General features: G+C 34.9%; 2 protein-coding genes across 4 annotated transcripts; both read right to left on the bottom strand.

The window, feature by feature from the left end:
- Nucleotides 1–308: 308 nt before the first annotated feature.
- Nucleotides 309–15,982, bottom strand: LOC113849190 (peptidyl-prolyl cis-trans isomerase PASTICCINO1). Of its 3 annotated transcripts, none has more exons than XM_027478898.1 (21): nt 15,757–15,961; nt 15,465–15,596; nt 15,258–15,342; nt 15,071–15,140; nt 14,582–14,679; nt 13,713–13,835; nt 13,336–13,368; nt 11,700–11,758; nt 11,506–11,590; nt 11,032–11,190; nt 10,383–10,440; nt 9,872–10,020; nt 9,578–9,675; nt 9,333–9,402; nt 8,762–8,821; nt 7,106–7,162; nt 4,488–4,556; nt 4,285–4,362; nt 1,274–1,375; nt 1,118–1,189; nt 309–1,040 (listed from the first exon to the last, which is right to left on the bottom strand). In XM_027478898.1, the coding sequence occupies exons 2-21, from the start codon at nt 15,533–15,535 to the stop codon at nt 768–770; spliced, it is 1,869 nt and encodes a 622-aa protein (XP_027334699.1). In that variant the 5' UTR covers nt 15,536–15,596; nt 15,757–15,961; the 3' UTR covers nt 309–767. The 3 variants fall into 3 exon arrangements, with proteins under 3 accessions (XP_027334699.1, XP_027334700.1, XP_027334698.1); XM_027478899.1 differs by having other exon boundaries at nt 548–1,040; nt 15,902–15,982; XM_027478897.1 differs by having other exon boundaries at nt 548–1,040; nt 15,465–15,540; nt 15,757–15,939.
- Nucleotides 15,983–18,255: 2,273 nt separating this feature from the next.
- On the bottom strand, nt 18,256–19,110 carry LOC113850887. The gene is made up of 2 exons (XM_027481411.1): nt 18,921–19,110; nt 18,256–18,773 (listed from the first exon to the last, which is right to left on the bottom strand). Exons 1-2 carry the CDS (start codon nt 19,108–19,110, stop codon nt 18,256–18,258), a joined length of 708 nt encoding a protein of 235 aa, XP_027337212.1.
- Nucleotides 19,111–19,585: the final 475 nt, after the last annotated feature.

Raw genomic sequence — 19,585 nt, 5'->3', positions numbered from 1 at the left:
ACCTTCGAGTGACAATAGATAAGTTTCTTTGACAACCATACTAACATTAAATCTCGACCATGCTGAAAAAAATCATTCAAATACACAGCATTGTCAATAATTTATCCAACTTTAATTAATTAAAATCCAGCCCCAAGCTACACTGAAGTTTTAGTGTCCACGACGAAATGCTCTCTTTTTACATATAATCACAAAAAATACGGCATTTTTACTTTATTTTCTGTTTGCAAAATGGCATACAAAAAATTATTAAAATATTTTACAATTTTACTACTTTATACAAATCTTTAAATGCAGGATACAAAATAAAATCAAGGTAACATCTTTCTGATTGCTTATGCAAAGAATAAATGAAAAAAATACATTTCCTCAAACCAAACATGCTCGGACACTGTGGCACAGAAGGTGTCAGTTTGAGGGGGGGGGGGGGTTCACAACAGATGCTACAAAAATTTAAACATGTTCACAGATACCTCCCACTTACAACTGAATGATAATGTAGCACTTTCAACAATTTCTTCAGTTGTTGACCTGCTATTTCTTATTAAGCTTACAAGTCTCTTATTATATATAAAAGAAAATATTTTTCAGCTGACAATGTACAATATGAGAAAAACAATCTTCAGCAGATATAACCTAAAATTTCCTGACAACATAAACGTTACAAAAGCTCGCACTCTCTTTAATAAAACCATTGTATTAGAATGATCGGAATGCCGCCTTCTAGACTTTGTATTATGACCAACTACAAAATGCTTTAAGTTATATTATAGGATGGTACATCTATTAAGACCAAGAGCTGAGAAAAGTCTTCTTCCAGGAGGCCAAAAGAGAGAGAACCAACTCGTTCTAGGTGCATCAGTTGGAGCTTCATCATGTGAATCCTCTGAATTTGTTCCATCTGAGTCCCCATGTACTTCATCCTTCTGGCTTTCACTTGTCATCTGATCTCCATCTACATCAGGTTTAACTTCCGCAATTTCTCCAGGCTTCTTGTCAAATAGCCCTTTAAATTGCCTCCTAGCTTTCTTCTCAACTTCCTGCAAATGAATTGTATATAAGTGTTTCCTTCCGCAATGTCTCAATCATATAAGTAAATAACTGATTTCAAGCCTACCTGCTCCTTCTGCCTCAGTTTTTGAAGAGCTGCATTTGCATCTGATTCAGTTGACTTGTCAACTTTCATCATCTAAGATAGCATTCAAAGTGATTTTAAAAATGAATACCAATACACCCTGAGATGCTAAAGCAGTTAAGCAGAAAGATTTTCTACCATTTTAAAATCAGCCCTAGCTTCTTCAAAATCTCCAGCAGCCATGTAGGCCATTCCGCGTCGATAAAGACCCTTGACATGTGCAGGATTTGCTTCCAAAACCTGCATGGTTCATTGAAGAAAACATAACAGGCAAAATTATTATATAGAACATAAAATCAAATGCCAGAATCCAGTTTTAAGCCAAAGAAAGGAAAAAGGCCCACAGAAAGAGCCTTAATAAGCATGGAAGGAAAGCAACGTACAAGCCCACAAACTAGTTTGCAGCTAAAATCCACTATGCTAGCTAACCCCCAAGTAGTAGTTAGTTAAAATAAATTACTTAGTTACCCAATAGTTAGTTACATTGGTGAGTTAGATTCGCGAGTTTGTTTGAATAAGGCACATTGCCTATAAATAAGAGGGGAAATTAGAGAGGAATATCATGTGATCTGTGTGATGAATTTAGGGCCTTTTGACAATGGGAGGTGCACAGCCTCAAAGTTCTACAGTTTGCGTGTTCTGTTCTGTGAATTATAGAAATCTTTCCCTGTTTTTTCTTATAAAAATACCAAGTTTCTATCAACTGGTACTTGAGCTTGGAGATGCAAGTATCAAATCTTGACAATGATGCCAACATTTGATGGAGTGTAGTCTTATTGGTAGCTGATCCATTGGAGTGCCAGAAGAGGAGAAGCTATCTTGGGTGAACTTGGGTGAACTCAGGTACACTCGTGAGTTTACACCCAATTTTACAAGTTTAACAAAATAAAGGTATAATCACATTTTTTCACCAAAATAACACCATTTCGAATGACAGCCCATTTTTCTTCCCCCTCCACAAGTTGTGAAACTTCACATTTATAATTATGACACCTAAATCACATTATCATTATATGATTTGGCTATTTAAGTATAATTTTAACTTTATTATTGAACTTTATTTCTATATTGCGATTTTTTGAATATTATTTTTACATGAGACCTGAAAACGAGCTCTCTTGTGTGGAAGGAGACCATCTTTTGAATTGTGAAATGCATAAACACATGCAACATCATTAGGGAAATAAAGAAAGAATGACAACGAACCATGATTCATTGATTTGCCTAGAAAACCTTGGGTTCTAAATACACTTGTAGAGGAAATGTTTCAGGACCAAAAATATTAAAGAAAACAAGGCATTGAAAGAAATTGATTATAGCCACTTGTTTGTGTTTGACCCAAGTGGGCTTGAGACTATCTTGGGACTGCTGTAGTGGGTTGACTTAATCATAATGCTTCAAACAAATGGAACCACGATACAAAAGTGTTTAGGGTGGGAGTATTGTTAGTTAAACCCCATTAATAGTTAGTTAAAATAAATTACTTAGTTACATTACTGAGTTAGTTAGTCAGTTAGGTGAGCTTGTTTGAATAAGGCATTTTGCCTACTAATAAGGGGGGAGATTAGAGAGGAATATCGTGCGATTTGTAAGAGCAAATTAGGGCTTTTGACATTGAGATGTGCAAACCCTTGATGTTTTGCATTGTGTGTGTACCAGATTCTGGGAATTATAGAGTTCTTTCCCTGTTTTCTCTTATAAAGTAACCTATACACACTCACACGGGCGCTTGTGTATCAACTGAGAGCATGAGAAGTGAGAAGGGTTAATCTTAATCATATAATCATATATAGATTATCAAGATTAATTCTTCTCACATTCTCACTATTGAATACATGAAAAAAAAAAATTGTACAAATATTGTTAAAATGTCCTCCAACCTTGGCTATGAATATAGTAACATTACTCTTCATGAGATTTGAACAATCCTCTCCCTTGAGTTAACTTTTGGAGTTGAGTTAAAGTTAAGCTTATTTAAATAAATTTCTCAATAAGTACTTACAAGAGATAAAAATAATGAAATAAAATGAATCAAACTCTTCCTATAACTTATAACCATCTTATACTCTAAGTTTTTTAGTTCTTTCATTTACCCACAACCAAGACAATTAACCCATGCAAAGACAGTAACAAGGTCAGCTTGTTTTCAAAGAAAATAGTTTGATTGTAGGGGGAAAAAAGTGTGTGCACACGCACATGTGCATCACACCAACTAGACCAATTCTATTAGGTATGTTTGTGACTAGTGAGAAATACACTACACAGGTTTCCATCTAGGTATCTTGGGTATCTTGAAGTTGAGCGAATTAAACAGGAGATTAATGACAACCACATTCTTTGCAACATTTCTCTTTTTTCTCCTTTTCTATCTGTTAAGATCTCACATTGACTAAATACATGGCTAAAGTAGATCTTATAAAGACTAAAACAATCCTTACCTTACAAGCTAACTTTTGAATTCAAGTTAGGCCCAATCCCAAATTCAAAATAATATCAAAGTCTATCTATCATACATTCAATACCGGACAACCCTCAACTATAAAAAAGAAAAATCAACCTAGCCTCAGTTTTTCCAGGTGCACTTAACTTACTTTCATTAATTTCTTTGTGCAACCTGCCTAGCCTAGCGGGTTTTCTAGTGCAATATATATAAGAGAAACAGTCCTATAATCTCCACACTCCACTTCAGATGTTCAATTTTGGGCGAGAGGTGTGTTGAGATCCCATATTGGCTACATATATGATTTAAGTAGAGTGTATTAAACTAGTTTTTGGAATTAAATAAAGCCCAAGCCTAAATTTAAGAACATCCATTTAGCATAGCTTGTTTTATGAAGAAAATTGAATTTTCATGAAGAAATTTTACTCCAACAGAAGTTAGCCTCTATCGATAGTACAACAACAAATTAAAGAATGAAAATATCTTCTTTAAAATTTAGCCCTTTACAACAACATCTGATCAAGGAATAACAATTGATTCTATAAAAGTAGTAAGTCACTGTGGTTGATCCAGAGGAATTACAAATGAGGCTCACTTGGACTGGATGGAGCTTAATATTTCAGATGCATGTACAACAAATTAAAGCAGTTATCTGTTTACACCAACGAACTAAACGAAAGCTACATGAAGGCAGAGGTCTCAACCATACCTTATTGCAAGTCTCAATAGATTTTTTGCACTCTCCCAACTTCAGATAGCATGCAGCAACGTTCAGGTGTAGCAAATTCTTCAATCATTGTGAAAGAGACGAATACAAAGATTTAGTCTAAATTGAATCAACCTATCAATCATAAATTAGGAACAGTGCGTCCCTTCTTTAATGTTCCACAAGAGAGACAAAAGATCACTTACACGTGTATCTACAAAAACTTTTCCTTCCTCGTCATCTTGTGGATTAACATGATTAAATTCTCGAAGCACCTATTGCCAACTACCACATATAAGTTTGATGATATAGTGAGAGTTTCAGAGCCAGAAAAACAAAAACCGAAGAGAATTGCAAATCCAATCATTGTGGAATGTACAATAGAAATTCAATATAACATACAAATCCAATTCTTTTAACAAAATCAGAGATTCCAACATAGACAAAATAATCAATAATGTCATAGCATACAAATCATAGCACTTCAAATTCTTTTGCAAGTGTATGAATATATTTAGCAGAAACAAAATTTTAAATAAAAGTGAACTATTTTGCTGTTAGCTGATGCCATTTTTTTCAGCAAAGAAGCCAAGATTTAAACCATTCACAACAACTCTCCTAGCCTTTTAAGACTAATGCGTGCTATTACACCACCATATATAGCTGAGACCAATTCAATGAATATTTTAGATCTATAGTTTCTATCAAGATGCAGCAGCACACCTACAGCTGTTCCATCTAAAATTTCCAACCTGATGGAACCCCAAACAGCAATGAAGGCCTCTAGAATACAAGCCCTACAAGGTCCACTGTGTGGTGGGTCTACTCCCGTAGGAAGGAAGCCAACAATCAATAATTACGAAGTCTGTTATTATTCTGGTCTATTATTATTCTGTTTTTAGGATGCTGTTTTGAATTTGAATAAGTTAGTTAGGATATTCTGTTATTAGATTAGGTTAGTTTCATTGTTCTTTATTTAAATTGTTAGTTTGAGGAATTGAGGGGGAAGTTCTTCAGCTAGACTTAAGAGAGGAGAATAACATTCTCTGAGAGGAGCTTTGGCTCTGAGAGATTCTTGTAATCCTAATTCCTATCATAATCAATAAAATATCTTTTTCTTTTTTGTCTATTACCTGAGCTTAGATTCTGGACCCTAACAATTGGTCTGACCTACCGGATCACCTTTCCATGCACACGAGATCAGTGGAGAGGATAGAGGCAAAAATTCAGAGCATGGAGACAAACTTTGCAGACTATCGAGCACTGATGAGAGAAGAGATGAAAGAAAGAGACGTGAAGCTCCTGGAGGACATACAAAGGTTATTCCAAACCAGAAACAAGGAGGGTCCGAATCTGAATTTGCATCCTCCCAGAACTGTACCCAATGATGGGGACGATTACCGAGCTTCAATCAAGAAGGTAGAAATGCCTCAATTTGACGAAGTTGACCTCGTTGGGTGGATTTGCAGGGCTGAAACTTACTTTGATGCCCATGGCACTTTGGGGGAGATGAAAATCCACCTCCCAAAGTTGAGTATGGGTGGAAATACTATCCATTGGTTTAATCTATGGCGTGATGAAGAAGACAATGCAACGTGGGAGCACTTGAAGAGGTCCATGGTAACAAGATTTGGGGTCGGGAGGCTTGACAATCCCATTGAAGAATTGGCTACGGTTAAACAAACCGGTTTGGTTGAGGAATACATAGAAGCCTTCGAAATCCTTGCGTCGCAGGTATCACCACCATTATCAGATGTTCATTTTTTGGGCTTCTTTATGAATGGTCTCTAGTCAGAAATCCGGAGAAAGGTGCGGTTGCTGTCCCCAACCTCCCGGATAGCCGTGATACACATTGTCCGCTGGGGCTATTATGCACCTACTCCCTCGGGGAATCGACCATTTAATAGGGATCGAAGTATCCACGCCCTTCATCTGTGACAACCTCAAGGTTGAACAAAATCTGCGGGAAGGAAACTCGATGATGGAGCCCTTGGGTTCCTCAGGAGATCCAAATTCAAAAGGAAATTTCATGCATGGTTCCCAAACAAACGGAGGGCGATCTCGTGGTGTAAGACACCTTCCTTTGAAGGAGTTTATGGATCATAAAAACAAAGAGCTTTGTTTTCACTGTGGAGAGAAATTCGGCCCTCACCATCAATGCCTAGAAAAATCGTTGAGGATAATGCTCTTAGACGAAGGAGAGGAGCAAGGAGAGGGCGGTGTCATCGCGACTCTGCTAGCGGAAGAAGAGGAAAGTGAGGCCCCAATAACGTGACAGTCATCAAAAGTCAGTTTCCTTCATTCACACTTGAGGACAAGAGTGGAAGTTCAAGGGGTGGTATTGATGGGACCTCAAACAGCAATGAAGGCCTCTGAAATACAAGCCCTACAAGGCCTATTGTGTGGCGGGTCTACTCCCGTAGGAAGGAAGCCAATAATCAATAATTAGGAAGTCTGTTATTATTCTGTTTTTAGGATGCTGTTTTGAATTTGAATAAGTCAGTTAGGATATTCTGTTATTAGATTATGTTAGTTTCATTGTTCTTTATTTAAATTGTTAGTTTGAGGAATTGAGGGGGGAGTTCTTCAGCTAGACTTAAGAGAGGAGAATAACATTCTCTGAGAGGAGCTTTGACTCTGGGGGATTCTTGTAATCCTAATTCCTATCATAATCAATAAAATATCCTTTTCTTTTTCTTCTATTACCTAAGCTTAGATTCTGGACCCTAACACAACCCCAGTGCAATAAATTTTCTATGAAAGAGTCAACCAATAAATGTAAGAGCATAAGGTTCCACCTACCTCAAGAGAGAAAGATTAATACCTTTTCATACTTTGCCTTGGCAAGTTCATATTTTCCTTCTTTGAATAGCCTGTTACCCTGAAAGAGACAAACAACATGAAACATTCAACTTCCCTTCACTCAAAACCAAGAGTAAACCCTAAGTGTTGTTTAATATCTTCGTAAGTGATCGTAGCACAAGTATGAAAACAATAATGAGTATTACTATTAACCTAAGAAGCCCGGATACTCCAATTTGGCCAAAGTGTGAGTAATGGACAAGTATCCAATTTTTTATTTTATTTTGAAAAATAAATTCCTGCCCTGATACAGCTGGGATATGACTCAATACATTTGAGTATAGCTTCCAGCCAGAAGATATAATATTGAAACAGTGAGTTTCAATTCCATGATTGTTCAACACTTGAGATAAAGTCTTCAACCAACATTATCACTCGTCTCCTCTAGCTAGGGCTTGTGGCAGCATGGGTCTAGCCTTACACAAATAAAGGTTGCAATCCTTGTGGGTCTTGTACGCAACAATGCTCAAAGCTTTCACACATAACGGTCATTTTGGGTCTTGTAAAAGTCATTTGTTACTGGGTCACAAATTGGTGATAAGGGCTAGCAAGTTGTGGGTCAGTGATGATAGTTGACAACTCGAATCACTCAGTGCTCATGGATCTCACTTCCATATAGTTCTAATATGAAAATGTAATACATTAATATGAATTAGTCACCAACATCTCTTTAAAAGTAATTTGTTTTTGTATAAAATATGTTTTTTTTAATTTATGCTAATGTATCTAGGCCGTATCATATCTTGTATTTTCAAGAATCTCTTGTATTTTCGTATTTGTATCATATCTGTGTTGTACTGAATATCAAGGCTTCATAGGTATTAATCAAATAAACCATAATGAAGCCATAACTTCATAATCTATACAAGAAAAGGGCTGGATTTAAAATAAAATTGAGGGCACTTTCATGAAATCAGCGTACACTATCTATATTTAATTTCATAGAATTTTATCTAAAGTCATTCTTGGATTTCTAATGAACTTCCCTTGTATTATTCTAGCTTCATCCTGATTATTTCAGCATAAATGAGAATCATTTCTTCATGTTATGCATGCATAGCTAAAGAGAGCAGTAATCTGGATCACTGACAGAAGATTCATAACTGTTAGTGGGAGCCTTGACTTGACAGCTTAAATTTTACCCCTTTCAAATTCTTAAATTATTTTTGCTCAACAAAGTTTCACACTCGTGTTTGACAGAAGTGCTCAATGTAGGATATGATATATTGGCAAAAACATAGAAACTGTATTACAACAATAATAAAAAAGATATAATTAAATAAGAATTTATACATAAGAAGGAGACATTGCCACCTAGTCTTCAAATAGCTTTGAATAAATTGAGTGTAACGGTAGTCAACGATTAGAGAGTATCCTACAGGTATAGCTATAAGACTAACCCTTGAGACCGAGACTGCCCCAGGACAGTGACTCTAGGATTCAGACTCCTAATGTTAGAAGTAATGTTTGCCTGAGGTCACAGTCTACTTCCACTTCACTACAACCACCCATCGCTGGGTAACTTAGCTGTCTATTTAGATTTATTATTTTGAGAAAGAGAAAACCTCCACTCAGCCTTTCAAAAATAATCACTAAAACAAATCTAGCAACTGCATACCGTGTTTTTAATATTTTCAGCATCATTCATTATACTTTTGAAGTCCAATCCAGTCCAGTCCTGCAATGAGGAATGAAATCCGCAATGCATTAGGCATAGTAATAAGGATATAGTACAACAAACAAAAGCATTAGCCCACTAATAAGGAACCAGTACACAACTTGTAAAATAGAAATCAAAAGCAGTCAAGGGTTACAAAACAGTGTAAGTTAATTATATATTGTTTGAAGTATTAAATCCAACTTGTATGATTTATCATATTCTGTTTCATATAACTATCGTAGTTCAGCCAAAGACTAAAATCATAGAACAATAAAGCAGAAATATATCTCATTCAAGAATATTTAAGGAGCTAACTGAACTGAAAAACATAATAATTAAATTTAGAGAACAATATAAACATAACTTGATCAGCATTCTCATCTCTGCCACACTTACTTTTGCAATTGTCAACATTTCACCACCAAGCATTCACTACCATACAGCATTGCAGGTATTATAATTGCTAAATGCATATACGCAACTTCTATAGAAAATAAATTGAACTTAACTGAAGAATTCATAAATGTACCTTTGGCATTTCAAAACCTATAAGCTCAATTTCCCACTGTATATGAGCACCCTCAGGGACATTTGAAGGCCTGATCATAAAAGGAGGAAGTATGCTAAGGATGACATGAAGCATAGGAATAGAACAAGACGATAGTGGATGCTGAGATAGAAAACATATTCAATTGGAAATTGTCTGCACTAAAGCTTCAAGAAACATTAATTATTGGTTAAACACAAAGTCAAAGGTGTAGGTTCATGAGCAACCTTGGAAACTTATCATAAGCATAGTCGGGGGGGCATGTGATAAGAGCTATCTCTCCTGGAAGCATCAGGCGAACAGACATTTCAAATCCCTCTGGTACCTAAAACATTCAAGCACAATAACCAATGTAAAAATTGATGTATTTGCATCATTAGCATTGATGTTAAAGGGGATAAATTCTAGGTAAACAATTACATAAGGAATTTTCAGACAGTAAAGTCTATAACAAAAAATAAAACTAAATAAAAAGACTCAATTCAACTTGAGCTTATTTATGCTCAAGTTGGGAAACTCACAAGCCCTTCTCCAGAACAGAACTCCAATGGCTGACCATCATTGTCTACTCTTGTATCACAGAATACCCTCTTTTCTTCATTGAGAACGGTGCCCTTGTAATGAACACGGAGTAGACTATCATGAAGGGGACAGTCCATTGGAAAATCACCTATTTGATACAAACAAATGCAAAATCATAATAAAATTTTAAATAGATGTAAACTGCTGGAACTTAAAACAATGTTAATGAAGCTTAAAAGTAAATAATTTAGCTCCTTCTCCTAACATACCACCTTAAACAAAAGAACAATAATAAAAATTGTGAAAAGAAAAAAATGGTAACTGCTGAAATATAGCATAATTAAATATCATGAATATAAACTCAAGCATCAGCTAGGAATTCTCCACAACATTATTTTTAATTTTTTGGTTTTATTTGTATCTAGCTAAAGAGAAATCATGATGCCTTTTATAAATTCTGCACTCCTTGTAAGATTGGTACCAGTAAATAACTTGAGTCTCAATCCACACCTTTCCCATCACGAATCCGGCGTTTTATTAGGCGCCCATCTCCAAGCATGTCCCTCACCTGTTGATATATTGCCAAGATGAAATTTCATATGCACAACATAGGGCAGAAAAAATAAAACAAAATTACAAAAGCATATGTTTCAGTCTTTCAGACACCACTAGTAATAATATGAAGGATAAAATCCAGATATCTGAATACACCTGTGAAAAAATAATTGCATACCCTGAATCAGAACAGAATCAACATTTCAGGTACAAATCTTTGGGCACAACATTAACGTAGCGACACATCTGATTACTCATAGTTCTTGCAAAGTTTCATAAAAAGTGAAATATATGACAAATACTTAACTCAGGGACAAGTAAACCAAGAACAGGAAAGAAAATCAAAATAAAGCCTGTAGGAGTCAATCGGCTAATCCTGACGTCTGAGCACTGAAAACATAATAAGTACTCCTATATGACTACCAATGAATGCCTCTCAGTGAATGCCTCAGTAACTTACATAAAGTAGATAATCAAATAAGAATAAGGAAACTTTCATTATATTATATTATCTTATATCTTACCACACATGCATGATGCATGCCACAACAACAAACAAGATCAACAATAAACCATGACTTTGAGTACAGAAGATCTTGCTAACCTGAATAAAGTGAACGAGCTCCACTTCAAAGTGAACTTCATCATAATCTTCTATTACAGGCATCAGAGGAGACTCAGTTAAATACTGACTGGTAACATATATAACAGCCTTCTCTTCCCGAACCATTGTTCCTATTGCCATTTCAAGGCCTTTAGGTACCTGATTTGCATTAAGAGAAGAGTAACAGCCAGATGCAAATGACACAAATCAATAATATGAAAGCATTTCCTAAGATGTTGTCAACACAACAATCCTCAGAAATAAACTGTTTCATGTCATTTTTATTTATTTTAATTTTTCAAGGAGTTGCATGGTTGCTGGAATCAAGAAATAAAAAATATGGGCATAGCCATATCAGATCATAGCTGAAATATTTGGCATATTAAGAGAGACCAACTCATTCTAAGTTTATTCCACCATAATATCATTATCATTATTATAATAAACAAACAACGAGTAAAATGATTTATATACCTCTGATTTTCCAAATGTAAAGAAGTATGGTTCTCCTTCTGTATGTGACATGATCAATTTCCCAGCAACTGTCTTTGCTGAAATCCTGGTAAACAATCAAACAAAATATCATCAGAAACTACCATTAACTTATTATACAGCCTGACATGAGAAGAGATGAACAATGGAAAAAAGGTAACAAGGATTTGGTTTACCAAGCCTGAACTTCATAAGGTTCTCTTGGAGATTCCCAACCCTTCCCTTCATGTACTACCTACACTTAGAGTTACAAATAACGTGATTGAGATTATTGAATAAAAATGACTGAAACCTATCAGCAAAAAAAAAAAGACTGATACTTTCCCTTAAAGGTTATATCTTTCCACATCTAATCCTCCTTTCCAGTTTTTACCAGATATGCCCATGCCAACACATGATGCAAAAATTATATAGATGTCAAAATATTTGGGTGAACATTCTGACAAATTATGATACAATTCCCAATTGTCAGAATTTCCTGTATATACCAACAAGATTCAATACAAAGACTTAGAATTGTTTGTTTACTGTTTTAGAAAAACACCTTTTATTTTTCAAAAAGAAAAAAGTAAAACATGTTCAATTATAACACTAATTTTTTAAAACAGTTTTTAAAATTGTATCTCTTTTATAGTCTTTAAAGCCCAGATTTGAGAACATCTAAAAGGAGTTTTGATTCTGGTTTTTAGTTTTCTAAGTTCTCACCCATGTAACTTCATTTTTCTTCTCCCACACAATCTTGCTTTTCCAATCCTTTCAAATTTTGCTTACTGTCATCAACATCTTACCATGGACATGAGTAATCAACCAGATGGTAGTATTGCAATTTCTGGATTCTTTTTCTATTGCAATTTTTGGATTATTATATAATGATTTTTCAACTTTCCATATATATATAGAAATAGAAAGCAATAGACTAGAAACGACATCTCTTATCTCAGTGACACCAAAGCTAGGGATATTAAATGAATGGAGTAAGTTTATGGATGGAATATAATGAAATAGAGCCAGTGCCACAGAGGATGTTCAGTGAGAATGCAAGTAAGGGGTGGGTTCTGCGTTGGTTTCAGTGCAACTAGTTCTTGTAGAATCATGGCATGTGTTTGGTGGCTAGAGTTGACAGTTGACAGAGATTAGAGACATGAACATGTTTATGGTTTGATGAAGCTTATGAAGGCACTCTTGAATAAATGGAAACCATATGTTGCCACCAAAGATAATCTGGTTTTAGAGGTTAATAAGCAAGAAGGGATTGTAAATGGTTTTTGCTACAGTGACTCACCTAACCGGAGGACACCTTTCTGAGAAGAAAATAATTCCCAGTCTATCAAGCAGATTTTTTCTTTTCTGTATTCAAGAATAGTTTTTTAAAATAATTTTATAAGATTGATTCTGTAAACCAAAAAAGAAAATTTTCACACAGTCCCTTAAATTCAAATATCATAGAACTCTACCTTAGTAAAAAAAATGCACTCATGCTTCTTCATAGTATATGAAGCAATGGTTTAAATTGCGGGTCTACAAAAGCAACACAACCACAGTCATGGCTACATCAGGCTGCAATTTTGGTAATCACATTTTAACTACAACTGAAATTTAAAAGCATGTTATGAAGCCTAGACAGTTCAAAAAGGAAGCCATTTCCAATTTTCCATGTCGGAGATGTACTCAACATTTCTGTCACAACACAGTTCTTTTCCTTTCCTTTTTGGGTTTGACATTCATATTTTCCATGAGATCCATCCAGGATCATATGAATATGTTCAAAATAAATCTATAAACTATGAAGCAATACATTACAGCCACTTATACCTTTTTCACAACTCCCAAATCGTCACTAACAACCTGGAAATATACACAGAAGGAAGAAATGAGGATTGCAACACAGAGATCAGTCACAAGAAATAGTTATTCTGAACAAAAGAATCCACATAAAATGGGAAAACCAGTACAGCAGTAATGGAGAACACAGCAAAAATATTTATGACTATCCAAATAAGGATTAAAGGGTTGAAAAAGATAAACATGAAAATAATTTCCTTTTACTTTTGGTACATGAAAAGGGTAAAGAACCCCCAATTAAGAATGGAAAATGTTTCATAGAATAGAATGAAACCAAAACGTCATTAGAATAAGATAGAGCAAATAATCATTAGAATAAAAACTGAACTCAAAGCACACATCCTTGCCTTGGCTTTGAAAAATTCTATCAGCTCAATTTCAAAATGAAGTTCATCATCTTTCGGAAAACCATTAGGAGCAGAAATAGGACAATCATCTTCACCATAATGCAACTGTGGCTTCATCTTGAACTGCAAGAATAAATAATTCAGTATAATTAGATAATTATTTTTTATTCTAAATTAAAAAACATATTAAAGAAAACACAATCAAAGAATAAGAAACCCACCTAATAGAAAAGAAGAATTGAGGGGGGAAATGAAAAAGAAAAAAAAAAGTCATCTAAAAGTTGTCCTCATATCCAACTAAAGGTCCACAGAAGTAGTACCCAAGAAGAAACTATTGACAGACCCCACCATAAATAAGACTTTGATTATTCCCCAAGGAAATATTGATTGCTCACACCATTAACATGTTTAAGAAAATAGTAATGCATTTCAAATAAGATCCCTCAAATCCTCAAGAAAAACCATAGGTAGGAGCAGCCAAAAGTAAAGCAAGGAAACATGAACCTAATGTTCAAGAAAATCAACAACGTGTTTTATTAAAATAGAAGTACTGGGTAACAGTCAATTTTCCTCCTCCTTCATTATAATAGTAGAAATCATAGATGATTAAGATTATGATAACAACGGTTTCATTCTTCTTAGTTAGCACCGTAGAAGTAATATTCTGTTATATCTACAAATGAAAGATTATTGTCCCCATATTGCACACAAATTAAGGTTCTAAGTTCAAAATCATAATAAATCAAGACCACTGAGAAGATCCAATATAATATGAATAAACCATGAGGCAAGATGACTTGAGCTTTTAGCCACCAGCAAAAGAGTATATATATCAGAAAGAAAATAAAATTAAATAATTAGAATATTACCATGGCCACTTCACCCTTCAACATTGTTGGAATTCCTTCTAGCAAACCCAATAACATCTTGCTTTTGCCCAAAACATGTCTTATTGGGGTGCCCTTGCCTGTTGCAGTAACATATAAAGTTAGCCAACCCAACTACTACGGAAGAAAATATTTTGGCACTAATACTATTTTTACTTAAGCCTAATAACAAAATCTGAAGTTTCAACTTCCAATATTTTCTACAGTGGGGTGCCTCACTATGAAATTTGCAAGTCAAGTTATTTGTTATCCCTAGGAGTTCACAACAGGTGCTATCAAGAAGTGCTGCATCCATGTCAATTCTCAAGCGAAAATAAATCAAGCAGTAACCAAAAGTAGAGGATCAAAATATAAAAAGAAAATCAGCTTTTAATAAAGAAATAATTATAAAAGACTAAATCAACAGAAATGACTATTATCTTGTTAATCAAAACACTCAAAAAAGGTCCTAACCAGCTTAAATCACCTCACCTCCATAGTCAGACCTGGTAGATTCCACAAGCACTCCATCCAAAGTTCTAATTGTGCTGTGATAGATAACCTGGGACACAAGATACAACATATTTCATGACAAAAATCAACCACTACTGAACACACTACAACCATTGCTTTCCTACACTTATTATAAAAATCCAACCCGGTAAAAAAGAGAAATAACCTGGTCACCATCTGAAGGTCTAGAATCACCCCCACCAGGCCTCACCAATGCTTTCATCAAACTCCCAGGCACAATTTTCTTCTTCCTTCATTTTCACTCACAAAAAATACAACATTTAGAACACAATCTCTACCCTCAACAACAACTAAAACTAACATACACCGCCAAAGAACCAAAATCAAATAAAAATTAAATTAAAAAATCAACCTCTTCTCATCCTCAGAAGGTGGCTTCTTCTTTGGTGCATATTCCTGATCACCATCTTCATTGGCAGCCATAGCCACTGTCAATAAACCAAATCACTGAATTTCCCGAACAGCAACCAAAACCTATATATAACTATAAACGACAATCAATTAGGTCCAAAATTGAGTCCAATTTTCAAAAGGGTGTCACACGACAAAAGTTTTGAGTATTGGGAGGAAATAGATAAATTCAGATCTTTTTGTTCTTTTCTTTTCGTTTTGATGGGGTAGCTGAGAGTTCTGAAGGTTCTCACTTAATGCTTCACACAGAGCAAAGGTTTTGTTGGTTGGCAAGTTGGTGAGCCGAAAATAAGCAAGTGTAATTTTGTTATGGTTAATGGAAATTTCGAGAATGCGAAAATCTGCATTGAAATTTGAAGGTGGGGTATTGCTGTTCACCTGATTCGAAAACGAACGGGTATGGTATGGATCGGGCGAAGGCGTTGACTGATCTCAATCAATCTTCTCAGATTCTACTTTACACCCTGTTACTTGCTAAACAAATTTATATTTAGGAAAATTTTCTGTTAATATTATAGGTATTTTTATTTTAAAAAATTGAGATTTTTTTATTATTTTCAGTTAAAAATTAAAATTTTACTTTGACAATACAATAAAGGTGAACGTATATTAATAAAGTAAAATTTTAATTTAAAAACATTACTAAAAGCACTCGTAAAATTCAACTTAATTTTGTCTATTTATTTTTATTTATTAATTAATTATTGTTTTTGCCAATGTTATTCCCAAGTTTAAGTATTTAAAAATAATAAATATTTATTACATTTTTGTATTTTCAATATAATTTTTTTATAAAAATTATTATTTTTAAATATTTAAACTTAGTTTAAAATATTGAAGTTAACGACATTAATTAATTATTATTATCAATAAACAATATCAAAGACATGTAAATTTTATTTGATTCATATAAAATGATACATATAAGACCATTTTTCATGGAAGTTACTATATATCATAATGAATTCTTATATTAAGATAGCATATAATAGAAACATGCAATATATTAAATAAAATAAAAAGTAAAAAAAATACCAAAATTAAAGGTTAAGAACCTTGATAACTTAAATTCTTTTTGTTTCTATTTTTTCTCTTCTAGTATAATTCTTTTTATAGTAAATCATTTAATTATCTTTCCTCTAATGCATTTTAACAGAGTTGACAGTGCTACTCTTTGTATGCAAGTATATCTGTCAAATAAAAATAAAATAAATTTTTAAATTGAGTTTTAGAATATCATTTTATAGATATTATTTTTAATTATTAAAACTATCATAATTTAATTATTTGAACTTAAATAGTGTAACTTCTAATAAAAAATTATTCAAGAGAAACCTAGGGTTTGTAGTTTTACCTTTATACCTTTTTATGTTTAATTTTAGTTTAATTCAAATTATGGTTTCTCTATAATCACCAATCGTTCATACTAATATTACTAACACTCAATAATTATCCAATGTAAGCAATTTTTTTTTAATCTATTACTCCCAATGATCGTTGTTTGTGTGTCAGTGTTCCCGTCAAAAAGTAAAAAAGGGTTCTAAAATAAGTTCTTGAGATATCATCTCACAAGGATTATTTTCAATTACTAAGAATTTCTTGATTTAATTGTTAGAACTTAATCGATGTAAAATTAAATAAAACAAAGATTTAAATATAAAACTAATTAAAAAGAAATTAAAATAGTGCAAACTAATCGAGAAAAACCTAAAATGTATAGTTTCACCTTTACAATTATTATGTTCTCTTTTAGATTAACTCTAATTTCAGTTTTCCTATGATTGTCAATCACTCATACTAAATTTATTAATACAAAATGATCATGCAATGTTAACAATATTTTCCCTAAGCTATTACTCCTAAGGATTATGCAAGGTAAAAGAGGGAGAAAGTATAAAGAGCCTACGAGCTATTAATTAAATAATGATTGAAAAAGAAGAACTAAGTGTAGTCTACCTAATTCTTTTTCTCATTTTACCCTATAAATCTATTAACTATATGTGGTTTATATGGTATGTTTAAGAGTTGTTAATTTCTAACATACAAGTATAGCGTAGTAAGGTAAGCACCAATCAAGAAAAGGAAACATGAAATTATTCTTAATCATAAAGTTCTCATAAAGTCATGCAAAAAAAACACCATAGCCCTAGCTATGAATTTAGCTACACATGGTATAAAAAAAAAACCAAAATAACAATAAATCAATCGATAGTAATCGAAAAGTAAATGCAAACTAAAGAGGTCTCCAATGGATAAAAGATGAAGAGAGCTCTTGATCTCAACAGGCGCTTCCAAAGCTTCAGTAGTCATCAGTGACTGGCTAACACCAAGATTGAGAATATAAAAGAGATGTGTAAAAGGCATAGAAAGTATGATAACAAATTGATGTCTAATTAAGTCACTCCTCCTAAGATCTCTTTAATAGGGTTTGAAAACCCTAAAATTGCTTTGGAGTTAGACTTCTCGCAGGTAGGCACAGGCGTGCAAGACCACAAGCACGACCACACATGTGGCTTGAAGCACGCTTGTGCTGGATGCTTGGGTATAGGTGTGCTGGTTAGTACCCTCAGCTGATCCATCAAATCGTCGATCCTTGGAAGCGGATACTTGTTCTTGACTGTTACCTTGTTCAACTGCTGATAATCTACACACATCCTCATGCTTCCATCTTTCTTCTTTACCAAGAGCACTGGTGCTCCCCACAGTGACACACTCGGTCTTACAAACCGTTTTTACAATAGGTCTTCTACTTGCTTCTTGACCTCTGCCAAATCCACTGGTGACATCCTGTAAGGCACCACAGAAATTGGGCTTGCTCCCGGAATGAGGTCAATAGCAAACTCTATCTCCTTCTCAGGCGGTAGCTCAGAAATATCCTCGGGAAAAACCTCCAAGAAATCCCTTTCCACCAGAATATACTCCGGCTCCACCACGCTTTCGGTTTCCATTGAGAACACAACCATGAAAGCCTTGGCGTTTACCATGTTCTCCCACGCTCCCTGGCTCAAAAGCCTTGGAACCTTTGTCATTGTCTCACCGAAGATCAAAGTCTTCTCCTTATAGTCCAGCAACACATGGTTGGCAGCAAGCCAATCAATTCCCAGAATTACATCCAATTGCAAAAAAGATAAACAAATTAAGTCCACCTCAAACTCCCTACCATGTACCATTATCGAACACCCCAAGCATACCCATGACATCACAACTGGCTTACCCGTAGAGGTAGTCACCACAACATTACACGGTAATTCTGTCACATACAAATTCAGACTTTTGATACAGTCCACAGATATAAAGGAGTGCGTAGCACCCGAATCAAGCAGCACATCAAGCAATCAACCCTTAATAATGCATTTTCCTCGGATCAGCTCCTCTGATTATGAAGCCTCTACTCTACTCATAGCAAAGACTCTCCCGGGGATGCTCAGCTTCTGCCCCTTGCTTGGCCCCATACTTCCTCTTGATTCCGGCCTCTGAGCTACACTTGCACTACCACCCCTCTTGGCAGCCCAGCACTCATTTGTAACGTGCCCTAACTTCCCACAGTTGCTACAAGTTATCCTTGGCTGTGGGCAGTCCTTCACCATGTGTGGCCCCCCACACCTGAAGCACTTAAGCGGCCCTCTGAAAGAACTCGATCCTGAACCACTCCCACTGCTCTTCTCTTGAGATGAACTCCCTCGAGACTAAGAGCTACTTAATCCCAAGTACGGTCCCCTTGAGAACCTAGGGGGTCTTCTATCTTGCCTCACTGGGTCGGCTTCCCTAGTGTCCACTGTCTTCCCTCTTGAGTTAGCTTCAAAAATTTTGTTCTTGCTCACCAGGGTGGGCAAATCTGTCAGCTAAAACACACTGACCGCAGCTCGAATGTTTGGCCTCAATCCATGCTCAAACTGAGCACACAGATCCTCATGTCCATCACCATGCTGATAATGAGGCCAATACTTCATTAGCTCCTGAAACTTAGCTGCATATTCCCCCACAGTCATACTTCCTTGCTTTAGTTCAAGGAATTCCCTAGCTTTCTCCTTCCTTAGGTCTTAGGGAAAGTAGTTCCCTAGG

This window comes from Abrus precatorius, unplaced genomic scaffold (assembly GCF_003935025.1).
Source record: "Abrus precatorius isolate BTA unplaced genomic scaffold, Abrus_2018 Scaffold9, whole genome shotgun sequence".
In the NCBI taxonomy this organism is placed as follows: Eukaryota; Viridiplantae; Streptophyta; class Magnoliopsida; order Fabales; family Fabaceae; genus Abrus; species Abrus precatorius.
The sequence above is the reverse complement of the archived record's forward strand: the minus strand, read 5'-3'. Positions and strand labels throughout refer to the sequence as shown.

Excerpts from the sequence above, each read along its gene's own strand:
- LOC113849190 (XM_027478897.1), bottom strand. Across the intron at positions 15,343-15,464 it reads CCTTCTGAGGATGAGAAGAG|GAAGAAGAAAATTGTGCCTG; the intron begins GTTGATTTTTTA and ends GTGAAAATGAAG. Across the intron at positions 13,369-13,712 it reads TAGAATTTTTCAAAGCCAAG|GTTGTTAGTGACGATTTGGG; the intron begins GCAAGGATGTGT and ends GTATATTTCCAG.
- LOC113850887 (XM_027481411.1), bottom strand. The coding sequence starts at position 19,110 with ATGGTGAAGGACTGCCCACAGCCAAGGATAACTTGTAGCAACTGTGGG. Across the intron at positions 18,774-18,920 it reads CGGGAGAGTCTTTGCTATGA|AATTACCGTGTAATGTTGTG; the intron begins GTAGAGTAGAGG and ends TGTATGTGACAG.